This window comes from Lactuca sativa, chromosome 5 (assembly GCF_002870075.4).
Source record: "Lactuca sativa cultivar Salinas chromosome 5, Lsat_Salinas_v11, whole genome shotgun sequence".
NCBI classification, from domain to species: domain Eukaryota; kingdom Viridiplantae; phylum Streptophyta; class Magnoliopsida; order Asterales; family Asteraceae; genus Lactuca; species Lactuca sativa.
The window spans coordinates 216,093,667-216,102,547 of NC_056627.2; the positions used below are offsets into that span (position 1 = coordinate 216,093,667).

The 8,881-nt window shown below is 36.6% G+C and overlaps 2 protein-coding genes across 2 annotated transcripts; one reads left to right on the forward strand and one right to left on the reverse strand.

Annotated features, from left to right (window-relative positions):
• Positions 1 to 4,222: 4,222 nt before the first annotated feature.
• On the forward strand, positions 4,223 to 5,456 carry LOC111894941 (uncharacterized). Its single transcript, XM_023891024.3, has 2 exons — positions 4,223 to 4,481; positions 4,814 to 5,456. Exon 2 carries the CDS (start codon positions 4,831 to 4,833, stop codon positions 5,176 to 5,178), a length of 348 nt encoding a protein of 115 aa, XP_023746792.1. The 5' UTR covers positions 4,223 to 4,481; positions 4,814 to 4,830; the 3' UTR covers positions 5,179 to 5,456.
• Positions 5,457 to 6,162: 706 nt separating this feature from the next.
• On the reverse strand, positions 6,163 to 7,172 carry LOC111895193 (uncharacterized). The gene has a single exon (XM_023891299.2). It carries the CDS (start codon positions 7,165 to 7,167, stop codon positions 6,214 to 6,216), a length of 954 nt encoding a protein of 317 aa, XP_023747067.1. The 5' UTR covers positions 7,168 to 7,172; the 3' UTR covers positions 6,163 to 6,213.
• Between the last annotated feature and the right edge of the window lie 1,709 nt (positions 7,173 to 8,881).

Sequence of the window (8,881 nt, forward strand, 5' to 3'; positions counted from 1 at the left end):
GTGATTAAGTTGTCCATTAGGGTTTTACCTGAAACCCTAGCAGCCTATAGTATAAATAGAGACCATTGCTTACAATTTTTGGCCACTTGGTTCCAAGAGAAACCCTAGGGCCAATTTTAGCATCCTACCTCCTCTCTCAAAATTGCCTTCTTGCTTGCGTGGTGTTTGTAAGCCATTAGAGGAGTTACACTTGTGACTCTAAGCTCAAGACCAAGGAGAATCAAAGGATTTCAAACCAATTGAAAGACGTAATCACTTAGATCTGTTCTTATAATGTTAATTTCGAATTATGCATGCTAGATCTAGGGTTACAAGTCTTGGATGAATTACATGTACAATAGAGAAGCCTAGATCCAAGCTTTAGGATTTTACATGAGCATATAGGATGTTCTTTTGCATTAAAACCATCAGTGGTATCAGAGACTTGATTGGTTTCTGTTGTATGTGATGTAGTTGTCGAGTTTTTACTAAAAATCATTTTTCTGGCCTCTGCCTGACCCGACTCGGCGAGTCAGTATCTGGACTCGGCGAGTCTGCCCAACTCGGCGAGTCTGGGAGTCAGACATAGGATATCTCGGGATTTCTTGCTGTTTTGCTGAAGGATAAATGATAAAATCGTTTTTTATTAATAAAATCCGAATTTTATTGTATTTAAATGATTATCCTTACCAAAACAAAAGATAATTTCAAATCCTTTGAATAATAGTTTCTTTATATGATAAATATTGATTGTTTAAATTATTTGGTAATTATCTTGTGATTAAAATTGGATTAGGTCAAATATAGATAATCACAAAATTAATTGTTTAATTTACATTATTTTTATTTGATCCTTTGTGTTTTGACAAGTTCAAAACTTGCCCTCAAGTTTTGAAATTTAAATTTTATGATTAAAAGTTTAATTTTGAATGATTTAAATTTCAAACCCTTAGAATTTTACAAGTTTAAAATTCAACCCTATACAATTATATTATTACAAGATTAATTAATATATATGTATAACTTAAAGTGCTAGTCTTACCGTTAGTAGGCCTCATTCACGAAGCCGATCTATAAGGGGGGTATAAGGTTGTGACCTATAAAATGGCTGTTTAATGGGTATCCACTCTTACCCACCGCTTCCTTGATTGGTGGAGGGTCGTCAGTCGAACGTGTAGGATAGGGCAATCCTCTCCTTGTTAAAAGTATAATGAATGATACAAAGTAACTACAATGTTTTTACAAATTCTCAATCTTAGTTACTTTAGGGTAAAATGTGAAAATGATGCTACTCCATGGAATTACACTTTGTACCCTTGTCAAACATTAGTGGAGCGTGTGTGGTTAACTGACACACTAATTTGGGATTGCCATTAGTATCGAAGGGTGGCTTGATGTTTGTCATAGATCAATGGAGTGTGTGTGGTTTACCGGCACGTTGATTAGGTGATAGAGACATTGAGTGCACCATGTTGATTCGCATGGTTATTCACACCTTGTTTGTGATCCTCGGTATCCCAGTCACAAACTTGAAGGGCATATTGAGATTTAAACATGCCATTGAAAGGTTCAATGAATCTTACAAGAATCTAGGAGTTTTCAAATACATTTAAAACTTAATTTCTTTTTCGTTTTTCATGGTGGAAATTAGTGAATCGTCATTCACTTACCTTCAAATTATTTACATTTAGATTATGGCATCCCTTTTCTAAGTTGTGAATAATGTTGTTGGATCCTAGCCCTAATTTTTCATTTGGGTGTTTAATTGGGGATTCATTTCTAATCAAATTTTGTTCCTTTCTATTTTCAGATGTCTGCTAACAACAACAACAACAACGCTTCTAGGTCATTCTCGCTAATGAACCTATGTCAAAAGGTGACATTTGATGGGTCGAATTTCAACAAGTGGATAAGATACATTCGAATGTTCACTCGCTACGAGGACAAAGAATATGTCCTCGATGAGAAACTTGAAAAGATCAACCCAGATGTTGCTACTCCTGAAGAGTTGGCCGCCTTTGAGGCCCACGAGCGTGATGCTACGAAAGTTCATTGCATCATGCTGGCCACCATGAACCTCGAACTCCAAAAGTCCTATGAGGATATGTATCCATATGAAATGCATCAAGATTTGTAGGACAGGTACCACCAAAGAGCGAGGCAAGAGCGCTATGAGATCATTACTAACATGATCACCGCTGAGATGGGGAGTGGAGAATCCCTAACCTCTCATTTGCAAAAAATGCAGAGGTATGTTGATCGTCTTCTCAAACTTAATGTTAAGTTTGATGAGGATTTGGCTATCGACATTATCATCCACTCCTTGCCTTCCTTCTACAACCAGTTTAGAATGATCTACCACATGAATAAGGAAGAGATCTCCTTGAGTAAGCTTCAAAGACTGCTGAGGACTGTTGAGAGCAACCTCAAGGAAAAATCTGCTGCATCAGCCCCTACTGTGGCTGCTTCTGTGTTGGCAACTGGTCAAGGGAAGGGAAAGAAGAGGAAGGCTACTTCAAAAAGCTACCAAAAGGGAAAGCCCCGTGATGGTTCATCCTCTAGTGGGACCAAAGCAGGTTCTGCTAAACCCTCCTCTGACCCTAAGGAAGCACAGTGTTTCTATTGCTATGAGAAGGGCCACTGGAAACGAAGCTGCCCTAAATATCTGCAGGACATTAAGGATGGGAAGATAAAGCCAACTTTCGCAAGTATGTATTCTATTAAATCTAACAACTCATCACTTTCTAATTCATGGGTTCTTGATACAGGATGTGGTTTCCAAATTTCTTCTGATTTGCAGGGCCTAAGAAGAAGTACAGAGGTGGAGCATGGGAAGATAAACTTGATTATGGGAAACAGAAGATCGTCGCCTGTGACCAGAGTTGGAGTTTATTCTTTAGTGTTGAGTAATGAGTTAGAATTAGATTTAAATAATTGTTGCTATTCACCAGATATGGCAAAGAAAATCATTTCTTTTCATGGATTATATAGACAGGGTTTTCAGATATTCATTTGATAATAGTAATGGTTCTATTAATGTATATTTGAATGGTGTTTTTTTTATTTCAATGCATTTCCTTGTAATGGAATATATGAATCTGTGTTGGTTGTAGACAACTTAGGAAATGATGTGTTGAATATTGATTCGTCTAATAGTCTAGACAAAGCGTGCTTGTGGCATTGTCGCCTTGGCCATGTCAACAAGAAACGCATAGCCCAACACCAAAAGGATGGAGTGTTGGAGTCATTCGACCTTAGGGATGATGACGTGTGTGAATCTTGTTTGCTTGGGAAGATGACCAAGTCACCCTTTACTGGCACTTGTGATAGGGGTGAGGGTCTATTGGATCTCATACACACCGATGTGTGTGGGCCCTTTAGATCCACCACAAGGGATGCTTGCCGCATCTACAACTGATTGAAGTCCACTTGCTACTAAACATACAATATTGCGATATGGAGGCTTCTTCATAAGCGTGTGAAAATTTTCGAGCATGACTTCCTAAAAACTAACTTTCCTCATGCCCTTTCCTTGGCATTCATTTTTGGAAGTCCCACACACGTGATCGCCAAAGTGTACTCCTCTTCCGGTGGTTTAGTTTCCTCACTTTTTGCGATAACTTTCCCTTTCTTTTTCCTTTTCCCTTTACCTCTCCGATTACCTTCCGGTTGCGTTTCAGCAACCATATCTTACAATGATTGTGTGGGTGGTGGTTGGGTAGTTGTTTGTGACATAAAAGCTAAAGTATTGCAAATGTGTTATTGTAGGTTTGAGTTGTATTGCATGTAGGACGATATAGAAAATTACATTGAGGTCTGGTGGGGTTAAAATAATTTCTTTGAAATGGTATTTATGACGAGTTTTGAGTGTTGAGGAGATTCATGTAACTCTTATATTGCATGAAACGCATAAGAACATGTGTTTGTGTTCGGTGGTTGAGTGTTTGAGTTTTGCTCTATAGTTGAAAAATGAATTGATTTTTGAATATATTAAGATAAAGAGAAGAATGGTGTAGTAAAAATGGTATATAAATGCAGTATATATACGTAAAAGTTAATATGTATTTTTCTTTATTCGGTTTCCAATTTGAAAAAATATGCATGTATGACTCGTTTGGATGGCACAAATGACAACATAACAGGTGGGGGTGGTATTTTTGCTTGTTACCATGCCGTTCCGGGTGAGCCATGTCGGCTCTAACGCCCTCACCGGGCCCATACCGTCTAGTCTTATAAACTCACAAACTTGTTCTTTTTCACAATAATGATCCACACAAACTCGGTGGCCAAAATATGAAAGCAAATAATACAAGTGTGGCTTAGTTAGAAATAATCCTAAAGCTCAGTAGCTAAACGCATCGAATCTCATAAACGGCGTTGAACCATATTCCCGGTCGCCACTCGCCACCACCTCCATGCTTGAATAGCCACCAATCTCACCTCCATTTCTATTCTTCACTTCTGCCATTAGTTTTCGCTCTTCGACTCGCACTGAATCACAGGTAAGGTTTCCCTCATAAGCTTTTCTTCAATCTACGGAAATCTCTTTTTGTGCAAATTATTTCTTCTAGGGTTTTAGGGTTTATGTACTTGGCCAGATCCCCAAATGAAATTTCATGAATTTCTCTTTTCATGACTAAAACAGATGCCTCATTGAATAACATCTTTTCAATAGCTTTGGATCTGATTCGTCTTTGTAATTGATTATAATCACAAGTTTACACGCATATTCGTTCTGGATCCGTTTATCTGTTGTCTGTTGAATTGCCAAATCTGATCAAAACTCACTCCAAAAAACCTTGATAATCAGTTCGATTTCTAATTTTACTTTCAGTTCCGAACACGAAACAAATGGCAAATGAGCAAGGAGTCGATGAAAATCAACCGGAGAAGATCAACGAGAACCAGGTAGCAAACACCGGCGTTTCAAGCGGCTTTACAGGGATGATATATGAACAGTATCGTAAAGCTAAAGAGAACGCCGAAGCTTATCCTTATGTATGGAGTTCCTATCTTATCGTCTATGGTGGATTTGGTCTCTGGGTAGCATATAGATACAGAAAGCTTCGTAATACTGAAGACAGAGTCAAAGCTCTTCAAGAAAAACTTCGTATCCTTCGTCAAGAAAGAGAGCCAACAACAAGCTCTGCTGCATCGACCAAAAAGATAACATCATCTAATGAAGAATCTACCAAATAGTTTTCAGGTAATCTCTCTTGAATTCAATCCATTTTCTCATGAAAATGCTTTAGCATGTGGTGAGATTTTTGGTGACAACTGTGTAGAAACTAGGTTTTTGAATATCTGATCTGTTAGGTCTTTGTACTGAGATTTTAACTGTGCATACTGCATAGAAGAAGATGAATTTCGATCACTTTTGGTGATAGATGAGTTAAATTTTGATATTGAGATATTCTTGTGAGGAGAGTTTTCAAGAATTGAATAATGTTTTTTGAATGTGAACTATAATTGGTGTTTTTTTTTTGTTGTGATTGGATATTGTTTACTTCTGTTTTTTGCTAATTGAAAAATGTAATGCAATTAATTTAGAGATTTTTTTTTAAAGAAAATTGAAAAGTTAAATTACATGTTTGGTTTAATATTTTTTCCACAACTATCATCGAATTCTTGAATTAGCAGCTGATATTTAAATATTGTGTTATTTGATATATGAAAATTGGAAAATAAAAACCGATAGAAAATACACATTCAAACATTGTTTTTTTTTTTTAAATTTTCAACCGAAAATGAAAACACCACTCATTTTTTCTAATTTTTTTTACAAGAAAATTGAAAATAGTTGTTCACAATCGGGCCAAAAAAGACGAATTATATATATATTTTTTGATAGTTGATTAACATTTAAGTCATATTTTTTAAAACGTTTCGGCTCTAAAAAGTCGAATTGTAAAAATTGATCCAACTGAATTTTGATTTGGTTAGTTTAAATCGGATTTGAACTCTGTTTTAGCTATTCAGATAAATGTTTTGGAACTGAAGTAATTGTCACATTAAATATATCATTGGAAAAAAAGAACATGATCACATCTATATCAACTATCTATACTAACTATATATAATGGATAAAATCGTTAAAAACTATCTAAATGACTAAATCCACCTTTTCTTCTTAAGAGTTATCAATTAACCAAGAATCAACTCTTTATTGTTTACAAATCCGATTAAAAAAATGAAACAAAAATGGTTAAGGTATCAAGTAGAAATGATCATGACCTAATCCATATGGTACAATTTAGAAGGTTTAAGATCTTGGGTAGCATTGAAGTACTTCAATGTCCGAATCCACTTCTCTTGTGTCTTCAAAAGGTGAACCGCAACCGTGTCGGGCCATAGTTCATGCGTACACTGTGTGGGTGGCTCGGGATAATTATACATTGACCACTTTGCATTGTGTCGATTCTTTCCCTTTTTACCTTTTTCCATCCAATCTCCAAAAACTTTATCTTCCGGCCCTTCTAGATGCATCTTTGGGATATCTGATACCCTGAGCCACTCCACTATGTCCCAGGATATCAGATATCCCATTCCAGACATATAATGTCCATACGGATTCATTTGATTACAAGGGATTGTATATCCATAATACAAATCCTCCCTTGGTAACACTCTCAACGACTCCACAAGTTGCCCGAGGCGGAAATAAGCATCGTCATCACCCTTCATCACATAATGATACGGCGGGTAGGTCCCGCCCGAGCTTCCCAAGCTGCCCGAACTACCCGGATCTTCATTAAGCATATCGGGCAGACTTGAGAAGTATGTATAACTCTTCCCATTGTTCATATTCTCTTTGCAATTCAAGATTATGATGTCGTTGTATTGCATTATTTCTAGGGCTATTAGAACCTTTTGGTCTTCTTTTGTGAGGTTGCAAAAGACGAATTTGACGTCGACTTTTGCTCCGGCGACCACCGGTTGGGTGGCGTAGATGAGGCGGAGGAAGTGGCGGCGGTGGTAGTTGTCCGGTAGGGTTAGGATTCCGAGAAGGACACGGATTTCTTCTGATGAAACGTTTGTGGGTAGAGTGTCCTCCAATTGTAGAGCACATCGGCTAAACCGTAATAAATGGTCAAATCTGAGTTCATTTATGGAAGCAATAGTGCAAAGAAACGCAATGAAGATGATAGATGAAACAATGAACCTCCGACCCTTTCCTGATTTTGCCATTTTGAAAAAACTCGATTCATGATAATAAAACTTGTTAAAAGTTTATGAGATATAAAGACTCTTTTGAAGTGGGTTTCGTGATATTGAGTCAACTAGATGGACTTTTTGCGTCCTTGAAGGAAGGTGGAGATGTGAATTGACTATTTTGACCTTGGGGTATGTAAAGGAGGAGAAAGTTTGATGGGTTTGGGTAGGGTGATTTTGGTAATTGGAAAAAGGCGAGGTAGTGAGTTTGAGCCTAACTTAAATGTTACTTAAGCAGTTTTGCTTGAATAGTGGTCAAAGGAAAATTTTACATCTGGTCAACGGGTTTGTGTGACTTTTAGTTTAGGTATTCCTACATGAACATGGGGTGGCTGCTGAAAATTTACGTCAAGGATGCTTCGGTATGAAAGTAAGCAGCAGGGTTATGAGGCAAATGGAGTTTGACTTTCTTTAGTTCTTTCTATAATATTTTTGTTTAATACAACAATGTTAAACCAATTATAATGTATATCAGTTAAATAACAAAAAAAAAAAAAAAAAAAAAAAGTAACAATGTTAAACCATTTACAAAGTATACTTTTTATTAAACGTGTAACAGAGTAGGAGACTTTATGATTCAAGACAATAACGACTAGTTTTGTTACCATGTTCAATCCAATACACATAATAACATATGTGGAATCAATCTAACGTACTAAAAAGCAAAAGTATTTTCAGTTCTTAACATTACCTTTTACATAATTTATTTTAAATCAAATTTATAATATTTTTGTAAAGGAAATAATTTTTCTCCATACATAACAATTATGTTTTAAAAATTCGTGTTGTACATATCTACAAAACATGAATTGTTGTGTATGAAAAGAAAATGTTGTGTATGATGAACTCCTTTTTGTTAAAATTAATATAAATGCCAAATCTTTTCGGTGAGATATATATATATATATATATATATATATATATATATATATATATATATATATATATATATATATATATATATATATATATATATATATATATATATATACACACACACACACACAGAGACAATTGCAAAAATGGTCTCTCTGGTATGTATTTATTGAGGTTTTGGTCTAAACCCCGACTTTTTTGGATTGACGGTCCTTTTGAGCTACTTTGTGGTTTTGGTCCCTCGTAAAATTAAAAAGACAAAAATACCCTTCTGATACATTTTCTAAGTTTTTTTTTCTATTTAATATAAAGTTTTATTAATAAAAATTATGGGACCCACCTCTCTCTCTCTCTCTCTCTCATTCGTATCTCACCAGTTGAAGGAAAGAAAGCACCAGTGATTGTAACACCAGTCTAGGCTGCTCACAACCACGACAACCGGCATAGACCACCACAACCCCACCAGAAACCACCCTCGTATGTCTTGGTCGAGCCCCACCATCATTCCCTTACTATTTCTGTCAAGCAAGTTGCCAGGCACCACCTTACACCACCGTGTTCTTCCCCCTCTTGCTACTGATCAGAGCAAACTGTCACCACCATCTTAACCCACCTAATTTTTCGAACAGCTCCTCCACCTCCCCATGTTATGACCCACCACCATCAAACTTCCTTCCCAAACACCTCCACACCATAGCCTTGCTCTTCCATGCCCTCTCTCTCGTGAAAAAGAAAGGAAACGAAGGCAGTGAAGTTGCCACCATAGCTCCATCACCACCTACCGTTGGCAAAACCCACTTCAGCACCCACCATT

Excerpts from the sequence above, each read along its gene's own strand:
- LOC111894941 (XM_023891024.3), top strand. The coding sequence starts at position 4,831 with ATGGCAAATGAGCAAGGAGTCGATGAAAATCAACCGGAGAAGATCAAC.
- LOC111895193 (XM_023891299.2), bottom strand. The coding sequence starts at position 7,167 with ATGGCAAAATCAGGAAAGGGTCGGAGGTTCATTGTTTCATCTATCATC.